The sequence below is a fragment of the Capra hircus genome, chromosome 7 (assembly GCF_001704415.2).
Source record: "Capra hircus breed San Clemente chromosome 7, ASM170441v1, whole genome shotgun sequence".
Taxonomy (NCBI): domain Eukaryota; kingdom Metazoa; phylum Chordata; class Mammalia; order Artiodactyla; family Bovidae; genus Capra; species Capra hircus.
This window is the reverse complement of record NC_030814.1, coordinates 61099377-61114072: the sequence shown is the minus strand read 5'-3', so window position 1 is coordinate 61114072 and position 14696 is coordinate 61099377. Positions and strand designations below refer to the sequence as shown.

The 14696-nt window shown below is 36.7% G+C and overlaps 1 protein-coding gene across 4 annotated transcripts in view; it reads left to right on the top strand.

Moving 5' to 3' along the window:
- The window catches only part of PKD2L2 (polycystin 2 like 2, transient receptor potential cation channel), a 44508-nt gene that overhangs the window by 24359 nt on the left and 5453 nt on the right, over window positions 1-14696 (top strand). For 3 of the 4 annotated variants that reach the window (XM_005682975.3, XM_013965584.2, XM_013965585.2), the window contains 4 exons: window positions 6995-7115; window positions 8134-8235; window positions 9568-9632; window positions 10259-10313. In XM_005682975.3, the coding sequence (XP_005683032.1) occupies window positions 6995-7115; window positions 8134-8235; window positions 9568-9632; window positions 10259-10313 (343 nt within the window). The remainder of the gene's footprint in view (window positions 1-6994; window positions 7116-8133; window positions 8236-9567; window positions 9633-10258; window positions 10314-14696) is intronic. The other variant, XM_013965586.2, reaches the window with a different exon arrangement.

Below are 14696 nucleotides of genomic sequence, written 5' to 3'. Positions count from 1 at the left end.
ATATATATAATATATATATGATTGTCTAAAACAGGGGTCCCCAACCTCTGATCTGAGGTGGAGCTGATGTAATTAATAATAGAAACAAAGTGCACAATAAATGCAATGTGCTTAAATCATCTTGAAGCCATCCCTGCTTCTGCAGTCCGTGGAAGAATTCTCTTGCACGAAACTGGTCCCTGGTGCCAAATACTTTGGGGTCTGCTGGTCTAAAATATCAGGTCTCAAAAATGTGTTCTGTATAATCTAGACTAAGATTGTCTGGGGGAAACAGTTTCATATTTAAGAAAGTTTAGGAAATTTTCCATCACTCTTGGAAATTTGTAGTCCATGGTAACATATGGCTCTGAGAAAAACTGTACTCCTTTCTTCAGTTCAGAATTCCTCAAACTGTCCATGGTCCTTTGACTCAACTGGGGGTAAACTTTAGTGCATTCCATGGGATCACAAAGAGTCAGACATGACTGAGTGACTGAACTGACTAATCGGAAAAATCTCATTATCCACATGTAAACAAATGAAGTACCACTGTTTGAAATTTAATAACATTTTTTCTGAAATAATCCTTTACTAAACAAGAGAATAGAATACTTTCTACCTCTGCCACTAGCTATTTAATTTTTCTACATCTTAATTTATCTGTAAATGAGTGGGCTGAACTAAATCACTCCCAGAGGTCCCTTCCAACTACAAATGAGAAGTCTAATTAGTTTACCCTGAGTCAATGTTTGCAGTTTCAACAACTTCTTGGTCCCTTCCTAGGATCTTAAGTGTAGTAGTAAAACTAATTAATACTGGACATTAAATATGAATGTAATAATCTACAGAACCTTGAAAATGTGTCTTACCTTGGATAATGGGAGGAAAGAAAGTTTAAGACACAAATTAAGCAGACAGAAAGGTTCGGAATGGATTGAGGGAACTTCTGCTCCTGGTAATGATGTGCAAGGCTATTCAAATCAATCTCTTCACAACTTATGAGTGTCCAAAATTAGAAAGCAAGAACCCAGAGAAGCAGCTCCAGCAACCAAAGCTATTCTTCCCTGAAGGCTTTTTTAAAGCTGATAAAGATTTTAAAATGTTATAAAATTTACCATCTTAACCACTTTCAAAACCATTTCTAAGAGTGAGGTACATTCATATTGCTCAATCATCACCATCATTCACCTCCAGAAATCTATCTTGCAAAACTGAAACTCTCATATTCATTAAACAGGAATTCTCCATTTCTCCCCCTACTCCAGCCCCTGCAACCATCATTGTACTTTTTGTCTCTGATTTTGATTACTTGAGGTCATTCTCATAGAATCATACAGTATTTGTCCATTTCTAATTTATTCCACTTAGCATAATATCATCAACAATGTTGTAGGATGTGTCAGGATTTCCTTCCTTTTTAAGGCTGAATAATATTCCACTGTGTGTTACACACATACACATTACATTTTGCTTTCCATTAATCTGTCAATGACACTTGAGCTGCTTCCATGTTTTCATTTTTCTGAATAATGCTACAGTGAGAACATGGTGCACAAATTGCTTTGAGATCCTACTTTGAATTCTTTTGGGTATATACCCAGAAGTAGAATTGTTGGATCATATGGTAATTCTATTTTGAATTTTCTGAGGTACTGCTATACTGTTGTCCACAGTGCACACTGCATTTTACATTTCTTCTAACAGTGTATAGATGTTTCAATTTCTCCAGTCTTTTATCAAAAATTATTTTGTTTTGATGGTAGCCATCCTAATGGGTGTGAGGTATGGTATCTCATTGTTTTGGATTTGGATTTCTCTACTGATTAGCAATACTGAGCATCTTTTCATATGCCTATGCATATGTTGGTCCACGTGATGTCGTCTCGTAAGTCGCTTAAGGCTCTGTTCACTTTTTCTGTAAACTCTTCTCTTTCTGTTCCTCACACTCAGTAATTTCAATGGCCCTATCTTCAAATTCACTAATTTTTTTTTCTGCCTGCAATCTACCTTTGAATCCGTCTAATGAATTTTCATTTCAGTTATTGTACTTTGCACCTCTAGAGTTTCTTTTTGGTTTGAGGTTTTCTTTTTCCTGAGATTTCCATTTTGTTCATACTTACTTTTCTTGATTTTTCTCCAACTTCTTTTAGTTCTTTGAGAATCTTTAAAATGGTTAGGTCTAGGAGATCTACCATGTGGTCTTACTCAGGGGTAGTTTCTGTTGATTCGCTTTTTCCCTTTGAATAGGTCATATCCCCATTTCTTTGTATGCCTTGTCATTTTTTGTTGAAAACTAGATAATCACGATGGTGAGATCACTCACCTAGAGCCAGACATCCTGGAATGTGAAGTCAAGTGGGCCTTACAAAGCATCACTACGAACAAAGCTAGTGGAGGTGATGGATTTCCAGTTGGATTTTCCATATTTCAAATCCTGAAAGATGATGCTGTTAAAGTGCTGCACTCAATATGCCAGCAAATTTGGAAAATTCAGCAGTGGCCACAGGACTGGAAAAGGTCAGTTTTCATTCCAATCCCAAAGAAAGGCAATGCCAAAGAATGCTCAAACTACCGCACACTTGCACTCATCTCACACGCTAGCAAAGTAATGCTCAAAATTCTCCAAGCCAGGATTCAGCAGTATGTGAACCGTGAACTTCCTGATGATCAAGCTGGCTTTAGAAAAGGCAGAGCAACCAGAGATCAAATTGCCAACATCCGCCGGATCATTAAAAAAGCAAGAGAGTTCCAGAAAAACATCTATTTCTGCTTTATTGACTATGCCAAAGCCTTTGACTGTGTGGATCACAAGAAACTGTGGAAAATTCTGAGAGGTGGGAATACCAGACCACCTGACCTGCCTCTTGAGAAACCTATATGCAGGTCAGGAAGCAACAGTTAGAACTGGACATGGAACAACAGGCTGGTTCCAAATAGGAAAAGGAGTACGTCAAGGCTGTATATTGTCACTCTGCTTATTTATCTTATACACAGAGTACATCATAAGAAACGCTGGGCTGGAAGAAGCACAAGCTGGAATCAGGATTGCCGGGAGAAATACCAATACTCTCAGATATGCAGATGACACCATCCTTATGGGAGAAAATGAAGAGGAACTAAAGAGCCTCTTGAGGAAAGTGAAAGAGGAGAGAGAAAAAGTTGGCTTAAAGCTCAAGATTCAGAAAACTAAGATCATGGCATCTGGTCCCATCACTTCATGGCCAATAAGGAAACAGTGAAAACAGTGTCAGACTTTATTTTGGGGGGCTCCAAAATCACTGCAGATGGTGACTGCAGCCGTGAAAGTAAAAGATGCTTACTCCTTGGAAGGAAAATTATGACCAACCTAGTTAGCATATTAAAAAGCAGATACTACTTTGCCAACAAAGGTCCGTCTAGTCAAGGGTATGGTTTTTGCAGTGGTCATGTATGGATGTGAGAGTTGGACTGTGAAGAAAGCTGAGTGCCGAAGAATTGATGCTATTGAACTGTGGCACTGGAGAAGACTCTTCAGAGTCCCTTGGACTGCAAGGAGATCCAACCAGCCCATTCTGAAGATTGGTCATGGGTGTTCATTGGAAGGACTGATACTGAAGCTGAAACTCCAATACTTTGGCCACCTCATGCAAAGAGTTGACTCATTGGAAAAGACCCTGATGCTGGGAGGGATTGGGGGCAGAAGAAGAAGGGGACGACAGAGGATGAGATGGCTGGATGGCATCACCGACTCGATGGACAGGAGTTTGAGTGAACTCTGAGAGTTGGTGATGGACAGGGAGGCCTGGCGTGCTGCGATTCATGGGGTCACAAAGAGCCGAACATGACTGAAAGACTGCACTGAACTGAACTGAGACATATAAGTGTAACAGTGTGATAATTTTGGAAATCAGCTAATTTTCCTTCCCCAGGGCCTGCTATGTTTTCTGCTGTTTTTTTTTATTATTGACTGTCTCCATGCTGAGGATCAGCCTGAGGTGAAAATTTAAAGGTCTTCTCAGGTCTTTTCTGAACCTGTGCCATTCCTTGGGCATGCATGGTGATTTTCTAATTTCCTCCACACATGCAGGGTTTTTTTTGTTTGTTTGTTTTTTCAGTGTCCTAGTCTTTAATGTCTGTTTCCCAAAGGGAAGAAAGAAAAAAATGAAGAAGGAAAGGGCATTGGGCCTCCCAATCCCAAGGACATTGCTTCGGCCAGAGAGAGAGGGACTTGAAACCAATGTAGTGAGATACCTGCCTCGTCATCAGCAGCAGCAATCAGAACACAGATCCCTGATGTTTGGACAACCCAATCCTTCTTGCCCACCCTGGCTCCCACAAGCCATGCACAAGCTGCTCCAGGAATACATGCAGGGCCACCTGCCATGGGCTGAGGGATTGGAAGTGCATGTGCACGCACACACATGCTCACTCACTCACTCAGTCACGTCCAACTCTTCACGATCCCATGGACTAGTCCATGGCTATACATCAGGCTCCTCTGTCCATGGAATTTGAGTGGGTTGCCAATTCCTCCCCCAGGGTTATCTTCCCAACTCAGGAATCAAACCAGAGTCTCCTGCATTGGGAGGTGGATTCTCCACCACTGAGTCACGTAGGAAGCCCAGGAGATGGGTAGCTGCTGTCAAACTAAAAGTTTAAATTCACCCAAATTGTCCAGTCCTTTCCTAGATGTTGCAAGCCTTCAGCAGACTTTAGAGTTCATTTCAAATGTTACATCAGATTGTGCCAGTGACTGTTAAAGTGGTGAGACAGATTCCTAGTGCTCCTTACTCCATCTTCCCCAAAATCTCCACTGTGAAGGCATTTTTGCTGATCCAGAGGAAACAGTTAAGAAATTGTGTTCCTAGTTACTTCTCAAGGAGGAAACAGAAGAGAAACCCAGAGCCTTTGTGTGTGTGTTGGAAAGTGGGGTAGGGGGAGAAGAGCAGTGTCTGATAACCTCGCCACACATAAAGCAGGGATCTGAAGTGCTACAGCCTTAAGTTAAAAATAAATCCCTCAGTGACTTGAAGTCGGGGTTTAATCACCTAGGTATCCAGGGAACCTCATTATCTTGAACTTGGTTTAAGATAGCCCCAGCTAGAATGTCCATATACACCTGCAGACACATATACAAATCTCTCTGGAGAACAGTATCTTCATCCCAAGTCCTTCAAGTATAATTTTCTGCTCATGGTCACAGATAACCTCGTATAAAAGGAGGAAAAAATCGTAAGAACTAACAGATACAACGGACAACAGAAACAAACTCAAAGACTTCAAATATAGTAATAGTAATATATTTAGAGAAATAAAACACAAGTCAGAAAATATCTTTAGAGAACAGGATAGTGTAAAAAGTGACGTATTTGAAAAAGTATCAGATACTTATCGTTTCTTAAATACAACCTAAGCATAAAAAAAAATCATATTAAAAACACTTAAACAAAATCTCATATTCTCCTATGCCAGAGAGAAATGTTTGATTTGCTGAGAAACTTTGGTCTCCTAATTCAGCATTTCTCTGTCATATGTAGAAAGCATTTCAATCCAGTATTAGAAACTAAATAAATACTTTACATATGATTTAGTCAGGTATCAGGTACCATGGATGAAATTCCAGAAAACTCTTGAGTCCTAGCACTCCAAATAGCTCATTTCTTTGAATACATTTTCTTCCTTTATTGTACACGGTGCTATGGTTCCCTTCATGTGACTGGCTCAAAAAACAAGAAACATTCTTTTTCAGTCAGTCCTTTGACTGAAAAAACCATGCAAAGTGTCTGTTGTTCAGTCACTAAGTTTTGTCCAACTCTTTGGAACCCCATGGACTATAGCACTCCAAGCTTCCCTCTCTTTCACTGTCTCTTGGAGTTTACTCAAACTCACGTTCACTGAGTCAGTGCAATCCAAATGTCTCATCCTCTGTCGTCCCTTCTCCTCCTGCCTTCAAACTTTCCCAGCATCAGGGTCTTTTGTAATGAGCTGGTTCTTCGCATTAGGTGGCCAAAGTATTGGAGCTTCAACTTCAGTCCTTCCAATGAATATTCAGGGTTGATTTCCTTTAGGATTGACTGGTTTGATCTCCTTGCAGTCCAAGGGACTGTCTAGAGTCTTCTCCAGCACCACAATTGGAAAGCATCAATCCTTTGGCCTTCTTTATGGTCCAACTCTCGCATCTGTACATGACTACTGAAAAAACGATAGTCAAGTGTCTACATACTAGTAAAAACTCCTTTCCAGGTTTCCCCTTAAAATATATATATGAATATATTCATATATACATTACATTTTTCTAATTTTCTCTGGTATGTCTAACAATACCACTGCAAATCAATGAGAAAATAAGACTTCAGATTATGAGATCCTAATTCTACCTCTCCTACCACTATGTTCATTTGAAGCCTTAATTTCTTAATTTTTCCATCTATAAAATTAATGAAGCTTTATAATATTTTCAATGCTATTTCACATCAAAGCCAAGTTTTTATATTTATTGGAGAAAATAAAACAAATCTCAGGTTCATGTTTGATGATCATTATCAGCACTTGCTTGAAACTTGACAAGTGATAAATTGCTGGCATCCTCATACTTCAGTAGAGGAGAAGCAGAAATTAAGCATATCATTGATAAAAGAAGTTATAGCGTTCTTGGGTCTATTTCCAAGATGAAAGTCACTTTTTGGAAAGGTCAAAGTATCGTAAGTTTTATAAGGGCACAGGAATAGCTAAGGAGATAACTGTCAAGACAAGCTGGTAAGCAGGAATCTCAAGGTTCAAATCTTGGAGGTGAACACTGGGTTCACATTGGTTAAATAAATTGAAGCCCGTCATTTCCTAAACTATCTGTTCAGCTAGTAAGTCTTGCCTTCAGGGAAATTTTCTACATCTGGTTGTCTGCTAACAAAACTAAAGCCAGAAAGCACATACCATATGCAGTTAGCTATTTTTCCTAGACACATTAGTAACCATTAGTTGTCATGTATGTATGAAGAGATATAATATTTTCTAATGCTTTTCTTTATCCCCATAAAAGATTCACGCAATTTCGTATCGTTCTTGGAGATTTTAATTTTGCTGGCATTCAGCAAGCCAATCGTATCTTGGGACCCATTTACTTCATCACTTTCATCTTTTTCGTGTTCTTTGTCCTGCTGGTAAGAAAGATCGAATATACTCCCTTTTTTTCGCTTATGGAAAAATAGAAAATATAATTACTAATTTAGAAGAAATTACAGTATCACTGCTTAGCTGTCAGAACATTTACATTTATTAAGAACGGTGTAGATTTCTAGTAATCCAGCAAGTCTAAGTGATTTTAAGTTGTCCAATGGAGGATGTGACCATAAGTTACCATCTGAGTGTTTACTGTGTGCCAAGAGTTGCTAAATCTTTTACACATATAACTTGAATGCCCCAGGTCTCTCCAGCCTGGGATATTTCACACCAGTAAGTATGAATCAGGTCATTTATATTCTGCCCATCACAACAGCTTTTGGCCCTTATGGCTGAAAGCTCACACCTCTGTCATTTTTATGAGTCCCCAGAATTTATGAGTCTCTCACCTGTGCTCGGGACAAACGTATTTGGTCTTCCTAATCAAGGAACTTACTTTTCTACTCAAAGCACTGCTACTGTCCTCCATGAAAACTTTTTTTTGGTCATGCACAGCAGTTATACCCTGATGGTAGGCAGGAGTCCTCAAAGCAACAGATCTGGGCCACAGTGAAATGTGGAGAGGTGGGCTTGAGATTAAGAACACTCTCTCCACAATTCTGTTTGTGTTAATCTGGACACTGGTAGTTTTAAGAGCCCTAGTAAAATTGTGCATTTAAACAACTCTACAGAATTTTAAAGGAAAAAAAAAAACCCTATGAACACATATTATTCTAAGTTTTCTTCTGATATCTAACATTAATAAATTTCCATATATTAACCAGTTTATATGCACTAGTTTACATTCTGCTTTTCCCATTTATCATAAACATACTTGCCCATATCCACACACTAAATATTTCCCATTCCACTACATTTGTTTAATATATAGTCTGCATAGCCATCTCTCTTACTGAGCACGTGTTACTTTTAAATTTTAAATCTAATTTTACAAATCCCAGCACTTGTCAAAGCCATTAATTTTTAAACTAAATACTTCTTTTGACTACTTCTCCTCAGAACATGTTCTTGGCAATAATTAATGATACCTATTCTGAAGTGAAAGCAGACTATTCAATAGGCAGAAGGCCAGATTTTCAACTTGGTAAAATGATTAAAAAGGTACGTATGTCAAATTCTCCTATTCAGAATTCTGAGGCCAATCTAGTTTGGTTTATACCCCAAGTGGTAGTGCAGGGAGGGGTTCTAGGTTTTTGCTTTGGTCTAGTGTTATTCATATTTGTACTGTTTCACTACCAGGAGAAATGTTCTCTGGTTTTAAAAATGTGACCAAAAAGTATTTCAGAGTTCAGTATATCAAAAAGCTATTGAGCACTCAATGCAAAGTGCTATTTTCTGTATGGTAATATCTTATCTGTTCTAGCCTCTTTCCTTGCCAGCCCAGTTTGGATCATATCACTTCTCTGCTCAAAATTCTTCGAAGTTGCCCTGGGCTTGTCAAAATTAAGTCCAAATTCTTTATTCAAACATTCAAGGGCCTTCTCTAGTCTCCAAGTGTCAATGGATCTTTATTCATTATCATTTAAGTATACAACTTTTACTTTCTGTGATTCCATTCACAGCACTGCATGCGCCAGCTAATATTCTGAGCACATGCTTGCTCTCATTGTGTCCTCTGGGCCTCTGCTCATGTCATTCCCTGCCTCTGCAGGAATATTCCCTCTGCTCTCTCACTGACACTCTATTCTCCCTGTCAGAGAGGAATCTTCCTTGTCCTCTCAACATGTATTATGAATTGTAGCAGAGTCATGTGTATACCATTCTGTTTATCTCTGCACATCCTCAGTTCTAACCACAGCATTTCACATAGAAAAAGTCCTATTAGCTGTAGGGTTAAGGGGCACTTAAGAACTCTGTTCAAGAACTTATCTGTGAAAGTAATCTATTAATATGTTCCCCAATGAGATTCCCATGAGGCTCAGCTGGTAAAGAATCCACCTGCAATGCAGGAGACCTGGGTTCGATCCCTGGGTTGGGAAGATCCCCTGGAGAAGGGAAAGGCTACCCACTCCAGTATTCTGGCCTAGAGAATTCCATGGACTATAGTCCATGTGATGGCAAAGAGTCAAACATGACTGAGCAACTTTCACTTCACTTCACTTCATTTCAGTGAGCTTCACTATGGGGTTATCATCTTTTATCTCTTGATTATGATGTTGGTTATGTGCATTAAAGTATTAATATCATCAATGCAATAAACAATAGTGTTTTTAAAGATTTTCCTCAAAATTCAAGTGTGATGCCAACTTTTTCACCAGCGGCAGAAACTCTAAGTAGTGACAGGTGAAGGATAACCATAGTATTTGCCTCTGCATTTCTTAGGGCAGCAAGCCCCTAAAGGCAAGCATTCCCTCCTTCCTTTACCTTAGTCAAAAATTAAAACTACAGAATGTATTTCTTATGAACTTTTAAACTATTTTAAATTATGCCCAGAGTTACAACAATGCTCTCGAAAAACTCAAACTAAAAAAACCTGGAACAGATGAAGACAAGAAACGGTAAGATGACTTTTCTTCAATTTTTAACTTGCCATTTTAAAGCTCTATATTAGAAACTTACAGTGAGAGTAAGGTTTTGATTATACAACCACCACCATTCAATGTGCTGATTCTAAATAAGTTGTCAAGACACCCAGTGGCACCTCATAAGTTCTGAGTGTCATGAAACTCTAAACTAATTTAAAATTAATATAAGGCATGCCATGCCACTCAGAGAAAGCTTTAACAGATAGTAACAGGATTTAACAGCTTTAATAAGAAAGTAATGTTCCCCTTAAAAAGGTAAGAAATTATTTTAGTACATGCACATTAATACATGTTTTTAGCTACTGAAGTAAAGAAATTTTTACACAAAATATTTAATATACTTACATTTATTGCATCATTTTGGTGTCAAAATGCTTCCCAAATACAGATCTCTGGAAGTGGGACATAATATAAACATGTTTTTACAGCTAGAGATATGATACTCTAGAGAACTTATTAATGACAACACTGTCTAAATTATTAGTGTTATCAGAAAGAACAGAAATGCAATTCATGACCTTAATAGATCTGGTAGTATTTTATACTGTCATTTTGCTTTTTACTATCATATGCCTCTGTTTTTTATTTCATATTCTCAGTACGGAAAACAAAGATTTGGCTGAAAAAGCCAGAAGAGAAGGTTTTGATGAAAAAGTAAGATTTTAATTTTCTCATAAAAAGTGATAGCTTTATTAGAAAAAGTTCTTATGAAGAATTGAATGATTTGCTTTCTTCAGAGCAGGAGTTGCTACCTCCAGATTTTCCCCAGGATCTAGATCCTTTTTTATTTAGGACAAATTGTTTGGATTCCAGATATTCCTTCTCCCTTATTGGTGCTCTTTGCCAGATACCCTCATCCTACAGCTGTCCCCTTCACTATGGGATTAGCACACAGAGTTTAGTGAGTATATTCTATTGAGATGATTATGTAATCATTCTCTCGGAATCATTAATGTGATGAATCACTTCAATGATTTTTCCTGTATTTCAAAGTTGTAACATACATATTCAACAAATGACTAAACATATGTATGTTTACTAAATAATTATTAAGCCAATCTTCACATACCACTACCATCCAAGTGAAAAAATAGAACACTGCTCTACTTCTGGATGCTTCCCACTCTCCAATATACTGAGAAACAGAACAGCAAGATTGAGAGATTAGAATAAACAAACAGGTATGTATACTGCTCGAATGAGGGTTCTCATTAGCAGATAATGGAACTGCATAAACGAAAAGGTTGAAGGTTAAAATGAATGTTGTGTTGGATTAGAATCGCAGGAGTGTCTGTGTTTGAAAGTATCTTCTAGTTCTGTACATTGAGAAAGCTAGAGTGACATCCTAGTAGCAATGACACAAGTGTTGAGACCTTGGGTTTCCAAATACCATGCTCTTCTAAAAGGAACCAGTGCTCCTTGGAAATACAGTTAATTCCACGACTGGAAAGTACAGGTGCTTTATACTATATCCTCCACACAGAATGATGGAGATTTCATAAAAGGACACAAAAAGTCAACGTAAATGGGGCTCCCACTGGCCAAGTCTGGGACTACTTAAGCACTGTAATGAATAAAAGAGGATTCCATGAGTCCACACTGATCTAAATATTTACATGAATAAAAGTCTGAGGAAAAACAGTCCATTTCCATACCTCTCCACAAAATACTTACTACCAAAAGAAAAGGAATAACATTAGGGTAGAGAAGTCTGGAATCAGTACCATTAACAGTACCAGAACTAAACTAAAATCACATGCCACCTGACACAACACTCAGAGAAAACACAATCTCTTCTGCAAAATTTTAAGATGCATAACATGACAAAACACTACACAAAAGAAACTGAGGAACATTTCTACAAAACACTGGCCTATATTCTTCAGAAGTGTCAAGGTCATGAAAGTCAAGGCAAAGCCGAGGATCTACACCAGACTGAGACTAAAAAATAGGTAAATACAGTGCATAATCATGGACTGGATCCTTTTACTCTAAAGGGCATCATTGGAACAACTGGTGAATTTGAATGGGGAACTGGTGATTTAGATGGTAATAATCCATCACTATTAATTTTCTGATTCTGATGATTATACTGTGCATATAAAGGAGAATGTCCTTATATGAGGAAAATACACTCTGAAGTATTCAGAGACAATAAGGCATTCGTGTTGGCAATGTTAAATACTTCAAAGGATAAAAAGTATTTGTGCTGTCCTCACAACTTTTCTGTAAGTTTGATATTCTTTTAAAAAACAAAACTATAATTCAATAAGCCATTTTGGAAATAAAAGACAATATAAACTTTTAAAAGACATCTACTGTGTACCTGGGAGAAATTACCTAAAATGAACATAAGACTTGTCCAAGTAAAACTTAGGTTTATTTAGAAATCTAAGAAAATTAGATTAGCACATCATTCAGCACCATAAATCAACAAAACACCTACAATATATAGTAGGAAAGAAAATGTAAGCCAAGGTTTTTTATATCCAGCAAAGCTGTGCTTCAAGTAGAAAGGCTCAAACAGTTTTGAAATGCAAAAACTTAGGGAATACCACTGTATTCCTGAGGATTCTATGCGAGGATCATCTTCAGCCAAAGAAGAGATGTTTGAGATATTTTAGAAAAGGAAGGGAGAAGATACAACATAGAAAAAGCTGACTACTTATTTCATATGTAATAGCTAAAACACTGAAGAATTATCATTTAGAGTTAATAACCAAAAAGAAGAAGCTTTACATATTTAAGAGTACAGTAGTAAATATGATATTGTTTTATTAATTTTAAAACATTTTTCCATATTTTAATATCTCTGAAATTAAGATGTACCTTATAATTGATAATGTGCCATATTTTAGCTGGTAGCAATATTTTTTCTAAATAGCACATAGAACGGTGTAACAGGTTTTATGATAGACTCCATCTCTTAGATACAACAAAATATGGTAATAGGATTAAATATGCCTGGGAAGTAGAGAGGAAAGAAATGAAGAGGAAGAAATTACAACTCAATTTTTGTTGAACTTCTTTGGTTCTTGTGGAGGGAACCAAAACAAGAAAGGGATGACCTAGGATGTATGAAAAGATACATGACCACAAAAACAAAAATACATACATTCCTAAAAGGAAGCAGTACCAAACCTGAAGATATATCACATGGTAAGACTTTAAATATACCTTAAAACAATATAACTGTGACCAGATATATCTGATATATCAGTAAAGACAAATAAGCTTAATTTACTTTAAAAGAAAATGTTTTCAGATTGAATCACAGAGCAACACCTGATTTTATGTTATAGCCTAAAATATATACCTAAAACAAAGTGACTTAGAAAAGTTAAGTATAAAAGCATGAGCCAAGGTAAAAAGGCAAGCAAAATTATCAGCAGATATAACTTAATATAAGTCAAGGTAGAATTCTAAACCAAGAGTTCTAAATGAGACAAGGGGCACTTTATAAGGCTAAGATCAACTTTAATAGTCATGATTATCTATGCACCAAATAATATGGCATCAACTTCGATAAAGACTACTAGACTTAAGAAAATGGAAAACACTTAAGAATGCACTAAAAGCAGAGAATAGATCAAGAAAAAAATATGAAAGGATTTAAAAATATGTCTGTAATGAATAAAGCGATTGTACAGTTATGTATTAACCTGCGTACTCTCAAAAGATATACCTGGTTTTTCAAAAATCCACGCATGAAAATAGATACTTTGGGGCCATAGAGAAAACCTCAATAAACTGAAAATAATATTTATCAAAACTGGGCCCAAAAGAGACTTTTAAATCCATTCTATAGAAGAAATAACGTCATCAAAGAACTACTTCTAAAGAAATTCAGGCCCAGATGGTTTCACAAGGGAATTTTACCAAATTTTTAAGGAATAAATAATTTCAAGCTATTTGAATTGTTCCAGAGCGAAGAGAAAACTGAAAACTTCTAAATTATTTTTATAAAGCAACTATATAGTGATTCTAAGAACTGGTAAAGGTTGTATTCTTCAAAAAACAAAACAGAAAAAGAAAATATTATATATATCATAAAGCAAAAACCCTAGCTAAAGTATTAGCAAACAGAATACAACATGACTCAGATAGGGTTTATTCTAAGAATGTAAAGATGATTTTAAACTATATAATCAACTAATTAACATAATTCATTCTATTTATAAATCAAAACAGGAAAATTACATTATTATTTTCCATAGATGCTGGGTCTAAGATTCAATTTTGAGGGGGAAAACAAAACAGGAATCAACGGACTCTTACTTGACATGATAAAAACAAATTTACCTCACCCCAAAGCTAGCACCTTACCTAACAGGGAAACACTGGACATGTCAAGGACAAGTCAAAGATGTATTAAAAGGATCAGTCAAAAGAATTAAGCAGGACAATTACACAAGGAATACAAGAGTTGAAAAGGAAAAAGTAAAAACTACCTCTATTTGAGATATGATTCTCTTTTTCAGGTATACAATGAAATGAAAAATTATGACAAAAACATTAAGTAGTAGGAAAAAATAATTTACATAAATACAGTCATCATGTCATACATGCAAACATCAATCAGTTCATTAAATATTGTAATAGGAGAATCTATAATAGCAACAAAATAGAAAATGCCCAGGGATTAATTTTTAAACATTTCAAACCAAGGTAAGGAAAAACTGAAAACATTCCTTAAAAACAAAAATACAGCTGACCAAATGACATACTACATGTATGAGTGAGGACCTAGTCAGGAAAATGGAAATGATACTATGTATTTCAAACAGAAAATTACAGAGAATTGGTTTCACAGGTACTGGAAGAGAGAAACAGTAAAAACACTGAAGCAACTCACAAATAACAACTGTAGGAGGATACTACCACTCCCAGGGCTAAGGTTACAAAAAGTGAGTTTATCAGAACCTAAGACACTTAAGAAGGGGCCTGGAGCTGTTGCTCAGACCTCTGGGGTCACCTCCATCCCACCTCTGCTGCTCCTGATAGTTCTTAGGGAGTGTGATGAATCTGCTTCTGGGG